General features: G+C 30.4%; 1 protein-coding gene across 5 annotated transcripts in view; it reads left to right on the top strand.

Annotated features, from left to right (window-relative positions):
- The window catches only part of LOC129919942 (venom dipeptidyl peptidase 4), a 105,691-nt gene extending 93,007 nt beyond the window's left edge, over positions 1-12,684 (top strand). For all 5 annotated transcript variants that reach the window (XM_056001056.1, XM_056001057.1, XM_056001060.1 and 2 more), the window contains 8 exons: positions 9,387-9,638; positions 9,700-9,828; positions 9,908-10,901; positions 11,015-11,128; positions 11,185-11,575; positions 11,641-11,801; positions 11,858-12,063; positions 12,126-12,684. In XM_056001056.1, the coding sequence (XP_055857031.1) occupies positions 9,387-9,638; positions 9,700-9,828; positions 9,908-10,901; positions 11,015-11,128; positions 11,185-11,575; positions 11,641-11,801; positions 11,858-12,063; positions 12,126-12,245 (2,367 nt within the window). In that variant the 3' untranslated portion in view covers positions 12,246-12,684. The remainder of the gene's footprint in view (positions 1-9,386; positions 9,639-9,699; positions 9,829-9,907; positions 10,902-11,014; positions 11,129-11,184; positions 11,576-11,640; positions 11,802-11,857; positions 12,064-12,125) is intronic.
- The last annotated feature ends 2,554 nt before the right edge of the window (positions 12,685-15,238 follow it).

Raw genomic sequence — 15,238 nt, forward strand, 5'->3', positions numbered from 1 at the left:
ATCTAAAATTTTCCGATAGCGAAAAAACGGATTTTGATTAAATCAGCTATTAAACTTTTTTTTCAGTAAAGAAATCAAAACTTATGATAAGGGCTATGATATCGCTTGAAATCACTTACTCGCGTTAGAAAAATTGTAGACACCGGAACCTTAATGTCTAGTTTAAAAAATAAATTTGAATCTAGCTAAAATAATTGAATTAATATGATACATCTCATCGTCACGGGTGTTACACTAAAACATTGAATTCGTCTCCTTTTGAAATTCTACACAGAATTCTTCAAAATTTTCGTAGGCTTTCATAAGTTAAATTTATTGATAAATTATAATTAAACTGGGCAACGGAAATTGTGTGGATTTGATTGACAAGAACTAACAATTTTCAAAAAAAAAAAAGGTTACGCATACACCACAGTGACCAAATAAGTTCACCCAAAATTAAAAAAATATTTAATAGCTGATTAAATTTTAAAATAAATAACTAACTTAACTTGAACATTTACATGCGGGGTTCTAAGACCTCGCTCGGAAAAAAAAATATAGTTTAGTTTTTGTCCGGTGTCACAAAATGCAATCAGCAAGTGTTAAAAATGAAAATTCGAAGATGGTTAAACACTTTTAGAATTTTGTTAAAGATCTACATTGAATAAGTTAGTCTGTGCAACAAGCCGTATCGTTCACAGAAAAAAATTAACACCTAAATACAAGCGGATTTCACATTAAATTAAGCGGACAAATCTTCTTAATTTCTTGAATGTCTAAAAGAAATCCACTTAATTTAAGCAGAAAATCTTTTGAATTAATGATAATTTGACCAATTATTTGAACTATAATTGTTTATGTTGAATCGGGCTTTTTTTGTCACTTCCTTCTATATGCAAATAAAAATCTTTATTTCAAACTTTTTCCCTACGTTTCGTCGTAATTTCTCGACTTCTTCAGGGGTATTTTATTAAATCTGTTAAATATTATATTGAAAACTTTTTACACTAATTACAAAAATTACATGAAAATATTATTTTGTTACATTTATTAATTGACAGATGATTAATAATTAAAAACTTTTGAATTTTCTAAAATAAAAATATAAATTATTGACATTTAATAAATAAAAGTTAAACTTCAGAAAAACTAAATGAAAAACAATTTGAATTTAAATTTGAATTATATAACAGAAAATTACACAGCTCTTAATTTCTCTTAAGACGAAACGTTGGGGAAAAGTATGAAATAAAGATTTTTATTTGCATATAGAAGGAAGTGACCAAAAAAGCCCGATTCAACATAAACAGAAAATCTTTTTATTTTTATGTGGAAACATTTTAATTAACAGCATTAACAGAATTGATTTCAAAAATAAGCAATTTATACATATTTTGACCTTAGGGACTCGGAAATTGCATTTACAAAAAATAGAATGAATATGTTTTCGAGATAAGATTTTTTTAAGTTTTTATCGAGCTATATCTCCTGAACAGAAGAAATTCTATATGAAACCTGAATTTATAAGCAAGAAACACTAGAATAACTTTTCTGGGCTTTCAGGTACCGGATATTCTTCTACTCAATTTAAGTACAATTTTCAGTATGAAAAAATAAATTTCAATTAAACTTTGGAAAAAGCAATGATACTTACCTACGGTTAAAAGATTATCTTGAATGTTTATTACCGATTTCAAAAACATTAAAGAGCCATTAATCATTTCATTTATCTTAATTGACACTTGAATGTTGAAGTTTCATGCTTCGAATAGTATCGCACTTCCTTTTGCAATGATTGTTATTTATTATTTATATACAAAGGACTATGTCATCTCACTTTGAAGGACACTCATAATCTTTTAGAGCTTGAAATCATTTAGAAACATCAATCACAACTAATTCATCCACATCATCAAATACATTAATGCGCGTATTTATTTTCAAATAATTCTAATAACTCTCTCATCATCTTTGTCGTCGTCGCCTCGTCAAATCTACATCACACCTTTATCATGAAACAAACAATCTTCACTTCCGATGAATTGAAGCCCGCTGCCGACAGCATATTACCTACAAAAAACAAAGAAAAACAACAACAAATATGTCACAACACTTCCGTCTGTGTACGTTAAAGCTAATTACTTTATTACTCTGTTTTTACGGTTCATAAATCAAAAGCTTTACACAGAGCCGTCCCCATGTTGTAAGGTATAAAGCCAAGTCGAAGTAAAAACCGGCATAAAAAAAAGAGAGACCAGAAAGTGAGACATGATGTTGTCTTCAAAACTGTCAAACCCTCTTATTGAAATGCAAAGCACAATATTCTTCCCATTGAATTCAATTCTTTTGAAAAAAAAGCAAAACAAAAATATAGTTAAACAAAAAAAAAAAATATAAATAAAAATACTCGTTGTACCTACTTTGTATCTCAAAGTTAAAAGCAAAATGCAAACAAAAAAATATTATATAGGTACTTGGAATTTTTTGGTCATCTCTGATGGTGTGTTTGAATTTTTCAAAGGAAAAAATGATTCAATCTGCAGCTTTGATTTTTTTTTTTGTGTTACCCATCATAAACCAAGTACCTCTACCTACTATAACATAGAAGGTTCTTTCCTGATGGTTTTATCTTATTATGGGAAGCTCGTCGGACGTGATGTCGCATAAATTTTGATAAAATGACAAAAGCAACAAAAAAAAAAAACTTTGCCTATAGTAAGTTCGGTACATACCTAAAAGTGTCGCCCTTTCAAAAGATATACTATACGAGTGTATATTCAAATGTCATAATTAGCATGCAAAGTAAAATATAAACCTCGTTCGCTAACTCGACTCGCCACCACAAAAAAAAAGGATAATTAACACTTCCTTTTGCCTATTTCACAGTATATGACTGCATACATCATAATATAATGATTCTGTGTGTGTCAGGGCTGGAATAAGAGTGAAACAGGTTTTAAACATTAGAAAAATAAAACCTCACCCGGTTTAGCTTCTATAAAGTTTTCTTCAGAAATAAATTCTTGTACAAGTTATAACTTCTATAAAAACTTCTTTAAAGTTAATTTAAAGAGTTTTAAGTATGTTTATTAACCTTCGTTAAGTCTTCAACATTAACTTTATAGAAGAAAGAACAAGCTGGTATTTCGGAAAGAGATATTTATAAAACGAAGTTTTTTTTTTAAGGTGACCGGAATAGGAATCCTTTAAATTAACACAAAAGCTATTTCAACAATGGAAACATTGAAATTTTACACAATGAAGCTTGTGTAAGACTTCTATAAAGTTTTCTTTAAATCAGATTTCTTGTAGAAGTTATAACTTCTGTAACAATTTCTTTAAAATTATATACAAGTACATATTTTAAATTTTTTTATCGATAAATCGGTAAGACTTCGATAAGTTATTTTATAGAAGCAAGAAATTCGGAAAGTAAGAGTTTATAGTTATTTATGAATGCACGATAAACACATTTAAAAATAACAATAACTTTCATAAGGCTTTATAGAAGTTGGAATGGTTTTTCCGTAAAAATTCTAGAAGTATAAAAGTTTCGCCTTATAATAACTCCACCCCTGGACATATTCTATGGAATCGTATAAACCAAAGCGGCTAGCAAACCGAACGGGTGCAATTCAAGTGAGTGCAAAGGGTATAGCTTTAAAACCACCAAATGCGTGCATTGAATTCTTAATATTTTAGTTCGTCTTTAATTTTGCTGTCTGTCTTCTATCTTTCACGTGTCGTCTTTTTCAATAGTTTAAGCTGCAATATTCAAAACTTTGTGTCTCCTCAAAGTGCCACCCGCATTTGCTAATACGTGATTCGAATGGAATTCTATATAGTTGTTGTGACTGTGACAAGATAGAGAGAGAAAGAGATAGAGAGATTATATGATGCAAGTAGTGTCCATTATAAGGTGCAGCAGCGTGTTGTGGGTTGAACATAATTATTTGCCACATCGTCACACGTTGTGCTTGGTTATGCTTTCACTTATAGAATCAACTTTGACGATGACGGCGACGACGACAACACACGGTAGAGAAGAGACACTGTCCAGCAGCGGCGATTTTATGTGAGAAGGAATTTGCATTCACAGACTTCGAACTATGTGTAATGTATTAGGTAGGTTTATATAGTTTTGTATGATTGCTTGGGGATTATGCTTTTTCGTGACTTAAGTGGCGTGAAATTTAAAATTGAAAAGCCTCTTCAACTTATTACGATAACTTTACTGGCGGAAGTTAGAACGGACACGACAACAAAAAGTCGCAGACAAAACTGTGTTAACAAACACTGATACTCGCAAAAATTAAAATCGATTTACCAAGAAGTAGGTACTACCTTTGTTTCTGAAAATGAAAAAAATGAGGCAGTTGTTCTGAGAAAACGGAAATCGGTGTAAAGAACCCGCCATTACAGACATAAGGCTTATTGAACACTAGCTTTTGACAGCTAATAGTTTGTGACATAATCGCAGTCTTTCAACCAAGTTATTGAACCATTATTTTTAAACTTGTGTGTTGACCTCTATCGATAAATCTTCCAGCTTCCGCTCTTACTTAGTCTCCATTGTCAAACGTCGATATCCTCAAAAACCTTGAAATGAAAGAGATCTTCAAGTTGTCAACCATACAAAACATAACATTTCCTCCAAAAAAAAAAAACAACTTAACCTAGTCTTTAACATAACTAAATGTTTGGAAAATGAATAAAAACAAAAGAAAGAGCCTCTTAAATCATCTCGATATACATATAAAAAGAGTGATATAGCGATTTCGAAATTAATGGCATGGAAAAATTAAAAACACGTAGTACTACGGGAAATGGGTTACGATGGGAATCAGTATGGCTGAAAGAAGCAATGGAAAAGAAATGAATTATATATACGATATGGAATAAAAAAAATATTCATGTTGAAGAATAAAAAAAAAGAGATTTCGCATCTAATTGACTATAAATATTTTGATGAACGCTTAAAGTAATGATTTTTTAAATCCTTCTTTAGCCTAGAATCCATATTCTGCCTTTTTTTATTGAAGTAAACTTTTCTCTTGATGTAAATATTTATATCTAACATTTTGAGATACATTGGAAAATGATACTACAAGAGTTTTACTTCTAGGCCTTGATAAGGATGCTCAAAATAATGTACCTTTACATCGTATCATTTTCTAAACCTTGAAACTTTACAATAAATATGGAAGCACAAAAATGGTATCTGAAAGGAAGTACATTTTATGTTACTTGTGAATTTCAATCGAGAACATACTTTTTGTTTCAAGGAATTATAACGAGCAGAGATTTATATTCGTTATAAAAGAAAAAAAGGCTACAAAGAAGCAGATGAATTGAAAACATTTAATTGCTTCCTTTTTGAAAAGAGTGTTGTCATAAATTAATAGATATTTAAGAAACTTTCTGTTACTTCGGCATTCGGACTTATTTTCAAAAAGCTTTATAACTTCCCTCATTTTTTCTTTTTTTGTTTTACTTTGTCTTTTTGCAGGTTGCATTTGCATTTTTTAGTTATAGTCCAGGAAAAATTAGCAAAATATATCTACAAATACAGCTAAGAAGAATTTTATTGTTTTATTTTAAAGAGGCCCTTTTGAGGATTCTAAAACCACAAAGTTCGAACAAAATAACCCTTTGCTTCGTGCGCCATTTAAAAAAAAAAGCTGAAAAAAGAAAATACTTGATTTTCTCCGCCGTTATTGGCCGTAGAGTAATTATTTCTGTTTACTTTTATAGAATATCACGTTCTCTACAGTTTTGTTAAGACAAAATTTTTGATAGCTCTTACCAATAAAAAGTTATTGTCGAAAAACTGTTGAAATTTCGGACTAAAAAACGGATTTTAATGTTTATCTCATCCAATTGCCATCCGATCTAAAAATCATTCTTAATACTTTTTATAGACTATCAAATTTCCTAAATTTTTTACATGTACATACATCAACAAACTTTCAAAATAGAGAAGAGTTAATGAGAAAAAGTGCACTTACGGGTACGAGTGCGATAAGATGAGAATTGATGACGGCGTTTTATAGAGGAGTTCAATACAATAATTTTCTACTATGGGAGGGGGGTCTATCTCCCCCATTTAGGCGGGAAGGGCAATTTTATAAAAATTGACTTAAAACAAAAAAAAAAAATTATTAATGAACGACGGCAACACTTACAGCTATGAATGATACCTTTTTCAAAAGCCAAAAGAGTACACGTAATTATCATTTTTAAATAAAATTATTTAAATTAATTATTTTCGAAATAGTCGATTTAAAAGTCGAAATTTGGGAATTTCGAAAATAATTTTAAATCGATTATCTCGAAAATAATTGATTTAAATAACTTTATTTAAAAATTATAATTATAAGTGTACTCTTTTGGCACAAGTTTGAATTTGTTGATTGAAAATTTAGTCATTAATATGAAGTTTTTCTTTCTGTTTCGTGGAATTCAATTTATTTAGATTCAATCATTTACCACAAAAATCTTATAAAGCCTTTTTAAATAATCTTCATTAAATTTATTTAAATTTTTAGATTTCCTTCTTCAAAATTAAGGAATTTATTGTAATTGAAAACCAATAATGATGTAATTCAAGTAGGCATCTAGCAACAGACAAAAGAATAGATTTATTTTTATTGCCGTTTTTATATTAACAATTTGTATTCTGCAAAATTGCGTTGATTTCAGGGATTTGATTTTATTATTTTTTTTTTTGTGTTGTCTGTTGCTAACGCAAGGATATAAGGAAATCCTTGATGGTATTTCTTTTTAAACATACACAATTTCATTTTAAAAAAGCAATTGCCATAAAATTAAACACTCAACTGTGTCGTAAGTAGTTGCTTGTATGGATTAAGGATTTAATGTCTTAATGTTTAACAGAATTGAATCCAAAGTGTAAAATGAAGCACACATAAATTACTAACATTTTAAAATTACTTATTTAAATTGTAATTGGTATAATTTTGAAGCTTCTTTAATTTTTTGCTCTCTCGATTTATTTACTCGATTGTAATTTACGTTTTGTTTTTTACACAAAACCAATACTTGGTCATTTGCAATAACTTAAAAAATGAAAAATTCCCCGACGCACTTATCGTTATTACTAAAGGGAGTTTGATTAGTTCAGGAAAAATGAAAAATAACAAAAAAAAAAAAAAGAAAAAAATAAACACACTCTTTTATGAACTGAGAGTACGACCATATGTGTAAAACTGATACACATTACGAAGGGCAGGTTTGGGGTTAGAGTATCTGACGGAGCAAGAATAAAAATTGCAAAAGGAGAAAGACTGTACAAATTTTAAGACTATACTATCAGCGAAAAGAATTCGGTATTTTTTAATTGGTTCTTAAAATTTTGAAAATTTATATCATCTTTTTACAAATAAAAAATAAAAATATTGCTTCAGAAGGGTAAACTGAAATATTATAAGCTTTATATAAAATACTTATATATTTAATCTTATATAATCTTTAAATATATTTAGTCACAATGCGTAGATGAGTATTTTAAAATTACACAAATCAGGGTTTCAAATGAAGCTACTGTTTTAACTAGAACCAAAATGAGATAATTTGCGGGTAATCACGCTTTTTTCGCCCCGGGTAAAAACTACAATGTCGCATTTCGGGATCTCAGAACCGCACATGTAAATCGTCAACTTCAGTTTAATTGTTTCACAATTTCAGCGATTAATTTTCTTAGTTATTTTTCTTAGTTTTTTTTAGGTTAAACTTAGTTGGTCACTGTGGTGTATGCGTAATCTTTTTCATTGAAAAATTTAAACGGTTATGCAAATTATTATATCGTGAGTCGGTTCAAAGGAAAAACTTACTAACTGCTGTATTGAAAACGTATGTAGTTAGTGAGTTTTTCCTTTGGACCGACCGCGACGACGATATATGGTGTTTTCATAAACGTCTGCCTAACTTAGGCCTGCGTTAGTCGTGTTCATAAAGTCAGATCTGCGATAGTCTAACTGCAGTTCTGCTGTTCATAAACGTCAGTATGTCGTCAACATCGGGCAGATTGCGCAGCCAAAATTTTATTGCTGCAGAACTCAAGAAGAAATTTATTTGGCTCTTGATTCGATTTTTTTTGTTAATAAACTTAAATATTGTTAGAAAAAAATGAAAAGCAAAAATATTAATTAGGGTGGTGCAAAAAATGTTTCTTTTTTCATTTTTCGAAAAATTTAAATTTAAATGACACAGAAAATTTCGAAATCGTGTTTTTTGAGATAATGAGTTTATATTAAATTATTTTCGTATTAGGGTGGCTCTAAGAAATGTTATCTTCTACAGTTGCTTGAAGAATTCCAAAAAAATCAACGTGAATATTGTTTTGACCAAATTATCGAAGAAAAAAAAAATTTCCATTAGGGGGGTTCAAACTTTTTTTTTAATTAATTACAAAAATTATTTTTCACTGCAGAGAAAGTTTGTAAAACATGGTTTATGAAATATAATGTAAAATTGGGGTAGGTATTTTCGAATTAGGGCGCTCAGAAAAATGGTATATTTAACATTCAACCAAATTCAATTTAATTAATTCGGCATGAATTTAATATTACTATAGCAAAAACGCACTTAACAAACTTTCTGTGCACTAAAAATCATTTCTTTTTTTTCAAACGCATAAAAAAACTTTCTTGAACACCCTAATTAAAAATATTTTTTCCATAGATAATTTGTTTTAAATGTGAACTACTCGGTGTTTTTATTATTTTTTTTTTTAAAGAAAGTATTTTTTTTTAGCCACCCTAATGTAACACGGTTTACAAATTTTTCGTGTTATTAAAAACAATATTTTCGGGAACTGAAAAAGAAATGTTTTTTTGCTTAAACAAAACTCATTCTGTGGTAATTTTTTTATATTTTTTTTCTGACGTTTATGAACACTCAGTGACTGCTGAAAATTGTACCAACGCAGGCCTGCAAACATTCTGCAGAATTGGTGTGTTCATTAATGCAGCAAAGCAGAAAGACGATTGGACTGACGCAGATTTCCGACGTATATGAAAACACCCATAATCTAGAGTCAATATGAAATAATTTTCAAAAACTTTTCAAAACTGCTAAGAATTCAAACATTTTTTTCAGCAACATTTGGTAACTATCCTGCAAACCTAGTTTTTGGGGAAATTCCGCTTTTCATACTCCAATGGAAACTTGATAGAGGTTTAAGGGAAAACATACAGAAGACCTCTGTATACCTTTTTAGGAATTTTTTCCTGCTTATTCGAAGTCAGTTTGTTTGTACTCGAAATAATCCAGACATTTTTTGAAAAATAGGATGAATGAATGAATTAAATCACTGAATTTCTACCTAAACTATTTCAAAACTTCAATTACTCATACAAAAAAATCTTATTTTTCAATTCCAGGACCTAATTTATTCCAAAAAACGAATTCGAAATATTCGTATAATCTTGGGAGTGATTGGCGCTATTGTCCTAATCGGTCTCATTACCGTAGCTGTAATCTTATTAGTAAATAGCAGCGAATCAAATGATCTACCCTCAGCACAAACCGGCAATGGTATTAAGCTAGATGATATTTTAACGGGGAAATTACAAGCGAGAAGATTCAATGGATCATGGACATCGGGAGCAAATATTATGTATAAGGAACTTAATGTAAGATCGAACAAAATTTATAAAAAATAGAACAATTAATAATTTTTATATTCCATTGTAGCACGTTTATGAATATAATGTTGCCAACGGTAAACAAACACAATTATGGCATGATGATAAACAACAATATTCAGTTTTTGAAAAATCCGCCGATGGAAAATATCTACTTTTGGGGAAAAATCATCTCAAGGTAAGTGATTTCTACATTGTGGAATCTATGTGGATCGTATTTGAAAAATAATATAATTTTTTGTTTTCTTTTTTTAAAGATCTTTCGACATAGTTTTCAAGCCGAATATGATATTGTTGATCTTGAAACTGGTGCCGTACAACCACTCAAGATCAAAGGCAACCAAGAACGTCTCTATCTAGTCCAATGGTCACCCGTTGGCAATGCCCTCATTATCAATTTCGAAAGAAATCTTTACTACAAACCAACAGCATTCGATAGTGATGAAATTCAATTAACCACAAGTACAAGTCCAACCATTTTGAATGGCATTCCAGATTGGGTCTATGAAGAAGAAGTCTTTGGAACAAATTCCGCCGTTTGGTTTAATCCAAATGGTACAAAAATTGCATTTATACAATTTGATGATTCACCGACGAAAATCATCAATTTCCCTTATTATGGTGAAGCTGGAGATTTACGATACCAATACCCATGGAATCAACCTGTTGCCTATCCCAAAGCTGGTTCACCAAATCCCTTTGTTAAACTTTTCACCGCTGATTTACAATTGGCTATGAAATCCAATGATTTCTTGACGGGTGTACCCGTTCCAAGTGCTCTTAACACTCAGAGTCACATTATAACCGTCGTAACATGGTTAAACGATCAAAATGTCCTCTCGGTATGGATGAATCGTATTCAGAATGCCGCTTATATACAAGTCTTCGAAGGACTTCGCAGGACCGAACCTTTTAGTATAGAATCAAAGACCGGTTGGGTTGATTTGTTTACGGAACCTTTAAAGAATAGAGATGGCAGTGAAATTGCATTGTTACTGCCACATCGACAAGATTCGGATGGTAATTTCAGACATATAAGTCTTTTATCGACAAAAAATTCCAATGGTGCTGTATTGCCAATTACTAGCGGAAAGTATGTGGTAACAGCGATACTTCATTGGGATGCAGAACGAAATATTATCTTCTATACGGCCAATACCGAAAATGCCTCAAATTCTTTGCATGTTTATGCAATTAAAGCAGCAAAAGACCAAAAGCCACAATGCCTTACATGTAATCTTGTTATTGATGGTAAGTATCAAAAAAATAAATTACTTCTGTAAAGCTTCTATAAGGCTTTATAGAAGCAATTTAAACAAATATGTTTCTTCTATCGGATTTAACCTAATTTTTTTCGAAATTAGGTACCCAACAAAGTTATTTTGGAGCTGAATTCAGTGAGTCCAATTATGTTGTGATAAGTTCTCTGGGTCCAGGTGTCCCAGCTCATGCTGTCTACGAATGGTCATACTCTAATGGTAAGACAATTTATTGATCTAGCAAGTTCCAAAATGTATGGTTTTTTTGTCCACAGGAGAGGTTCTTATCAATAAAGTCTATGATTGGGAAATAAATTCAAATTTGAAGAATGAATTGGCAACCATTGCCATGCCAGAGCAAGAAATCCACACAATCAACATTGCCAATGGATTCACAGCTAAAGTTCTCCTTCAATTGCCTCCAAATGTTGATCGTAGTGGCGATACAAAGTATCCAATGCTTGTTGATGTCTATGGCGGGCCAGACTCTTACTCTGTTATTGACAAATGGGGTATGGATTGGGGTACTTATTTGTCATCGAATCAATCGGTGATCTATGCAAAGATTGATGGACGAGGATCGGGCTTGAGAGGTGATAAACTGCTTCATTCGATTTACTTGAAGTTGGGAACTGTCGAAATCACCGATCAAATTGATGTTACAAGGTAAAATTTTCCCAAAACAGAGCTTTAGACGAATTCGAATTAAATACCCTTTTTTATCATGATAGATCACTGCATCAAAAGTTGCCTTATATTGATGCTAATCGAACTGGTATCTGGGGATGGAGTTATGGTGGTTATGCAGCTGCAATGGCTTTGGCTAACGATCAGTCAGGAACATTTAAATGTGCAGCTTCAATAGCTCCCGTAACAGATTGGGCTTATTATGGTAAGATCATATCATTTTTTGGTCAATATTGAGTCATAATGTAACTTTGTGTACAGATTCCATTTACACGGAACGATATATGGGAGTTCCCGATGAAAACCCACAAGGTTATGCCAACTCCCGATTGAGTACTTTGGCCACGAAATTCAAAGGAAAGAAATTCCTGCTGGTCCATGGAACTCTAGACGATAATGTCCATTACCAACAAGCAATGATCTTAGCCAAAAATTTAGAACGAAGGGATATTCTCTTCAAACAAATCGTAAGTCGACTTATCTGCATTTTCTAACTTGATTAAAACTTTATTTTTTTTCTTTTTTACAGAGCTACCCTGATGAAGATCACGGTTTGGCCGGTGTTAGGCCACATCTTTATCATTCTCTGGACAAATTCTTTGGAGAGTGTTTTAATCTTAAAAGGCTGAGCAAATGGGGACGCAAATAAAACCAAAACTTAGTTCTGTAGTGAAAACAAAATAATTAAAAAACAACAATGTGTTGAGGTTATAATACGAATGAAAAGCTTAAAGGATCGGTTTTTTTTTTCAAAACTAATCGAGACCTGTACTTAAAGGGATTCTCCCCCCAAATAAAGTCCTCCTTTAAATCATCCCAAAAAGAAAAGAAATCAAAAAAAAAATATAACCTACACACATTTTGCAGTGTAACATTTTGTAGTTGTGCCTCTAGGAAATTAAAGAAAACAAAAAATAAAAATAATTTCAAAATAAGTAAATTTAAGAAATAAATTTAAAAACAAAACAAAAAATATTAATAAATTTGTTTTATCAAAAAAAAAAATCAAATAGTGCCAGGATTTTTACCTCCGTTTAAAATGACCTACCCCGCGCGTCCATTTTTAATAAAAAAAAAAATAATAAAAACACATTCAATTTAAATTATTTTTATTAAACCCTCTCGTCCTCCTCTCTTCCATGCATTTTCTACAGTTTTTTAAAACAAAAAAAATATATGTATTTTCATTGTGAAACGTTAGGATTTTTCCCTAACTTTGTTTTATTTTTTTTTTTATTGAAAAATTTATTTTTTTAATTTTATTTTTGTTATATTGTAAAATGTATATACAACATATAAATATATTTTTTTTTTCGGATTAAGTTGTCGATGTAAAAAATAAAGAAATGTAGGAAAATATAAATTATATTACAAAATTAATGGTGGGTTTTTCATTTGAGCAAATTAGAAGGATTTTCGAAGACTATTGATAAAGGTAAGTGTAAGACCATATTCTATTTTCTTTCAAATTATGTAGCTATGCTATTTCCTTTCGAAATTTGATGCAAATGCATATTATCAGCTTCCGAAAGTAAGAAAAAAAAAAATAAACTAGTTTTTTCCCTTTAAAACCCTTAAACATTAAAAATAATATTTCGATTGCAAAAAACTCTGAAACATGACCTCAAGGAAAGTTTTGGATTTTTCAAAATGCATTTTTTTCGGTAAGGGGCTAACCTTGATTTTTTTTTCGAAAATCCGAAAATAATTGATTATTATTTTTTTACCTAAATGCATATGTCTCATATGAACTCATGTCTTTGAATAAAAGGTTGTTTCGAGACTTAGATGTCTGCCTGCAAAAGTTAGAAAAAAATATATCGATTGCAAATAACTCAGTAAGCCTACCTTAATGAAACCTTTGGGTTTCAATTTTAATCACGATTAGGGCTTTCTTTTCCTTTCTTTTGGTACCTCACTCAATGGATTTAGAGGAAATTTTTTAAAATGCATTTTTTTGTGAAAATGTTTCTGTTCGCTTATCTTTGAATATTTGTTCAAATTCAAACTCTAAAACCAGACCTCAAATCGATGGATTTGGAGGAAATTTTTAAATGCATTTTTTCGGGAAGGGGTTAACCTTGTTTTTTTTTCGAAAATCCGAAAAAAATTGAATTGTATTTTTTGTACCAAAATGCATAGGTCTATTTGGTATGAACATATATCGTTGAACAAAAACTTAATTCGAGACTTAAATCCAAGAAAAATCTCTTATCGATTTAATCGTCTACGTAATTTCCGTTCAGAAAATAGCTTACACTATACAGGGTGTCCCAAAAGTAATGGATCAAACGAAATATGCTGATTGGGTAACTTAAGGGCTCTCAGAATTTGGTAACTTGTTCATCCCAAATCCTTACGGTTTTCGATTTAATGCAATATTTGTGAAATTTCGAAAAATTCCTACTTGGCAACAGTATTTTGCTTCCTGCGCCCATTATTGATTTTTGTTTTTTTAAATTCTTTCACGAAAACATTGCAAAATAATTAGGAACAATAAATTAATCAATATATTTTTTATTCCATACGCCATTTCGCTGCAAATTAACTAACAGTTTCAAGTTTTATAAAAAATCTATTTCTAACTTTTATTTGAGAGCAACACCGCAAACAAATTTCGTACGGTGTGACACTGGTTTATTATTTTAAAAACTTGTCCCAGTATTGCAGTTTTCAAAAAAGTATAAATATTTCCAAAGTTGAAGTTAGATCGCAAAATATTGCAATTTGAATTCAACAAAACAAGGTTTCTCAAAGAAAAAATTCAAACAAAAAGAGAGGCTTTTGTTCAAAGAGAAATAAACAAACAACTGTTCAAGAAAATTTGTTTATTTTTGTTTGTTTTTTGCTCTGAAAAACCCTGTTTTGTTGAATTAAAATTGTAATAATTTGCGATCTAGCTTAAACTTTGGAAACTTTTATACTTTTTTGAAAACTGCAATACTGGGACAAGTTTTTAAAATAATAAACCAGTGTCACACCGTACGAAATTTGTTTGCGGTGTTGCTCTCAAATAAAAGTTAGAAATAGATTTTTTATAAAACTTGAAACTGTTAGTTAATTTGCAGCGAAATGGCGTATGGAATAAAAAATATATTGATTAATTTATTGTTCCTAATTATTTGGCAGTGTTTTCGTAAAAGAATTTAAAAAAACAAAAATCAATAATGGGCGCAGGAAGCAAAATACTGTTGCCAAGTAGGAATTTTTCGAAATTTCACAAATATTGCATTAAATCGAAAACCGTAAGGATTTGGGATGAACAAGTTACCAAATTCTGAGAGCCCTTAAGTTCCCCAATCAGCATATTTCGTTTGATCCATTACTTTTGGGACACCCTGTATAATCTAGTCCACAATTTTCCCTGAACATGCACAGTAAATTAATAAATATATTTGACAGTTACTTACCTACCATCCATTGAATGAAATACATCCTATTGAAATTCTTATCTGGTTTCTTAGACTTGGTATATTTTTGTAGACATTCAAATTTTTTCTTTATGTCTCATTGATTTTTTTTAGACGAATCAAAATTGATACTTTCAAAATCTTCTTCTTGATATTTAATTTGAAACCTTTAAAACCAAGAAAAAAATTGTAACGTTTAAAACTTAAAGGAATTTTTACTTACGAGAATTTA

This window comes from Episyrphus balteatus, chromosome 4 (assembly GCF_945859705.1).
Source record: "Episyrphus balteatus chromosome 4, idEpiBalt1.1, whole genome shotgun sequence".
Lineage (NCBI taxonomy): Eukaryota > Metazoa > Arthropoda > Insecta > Diptera > Syrphidae > Episyrphus > Episyrphus balteatus.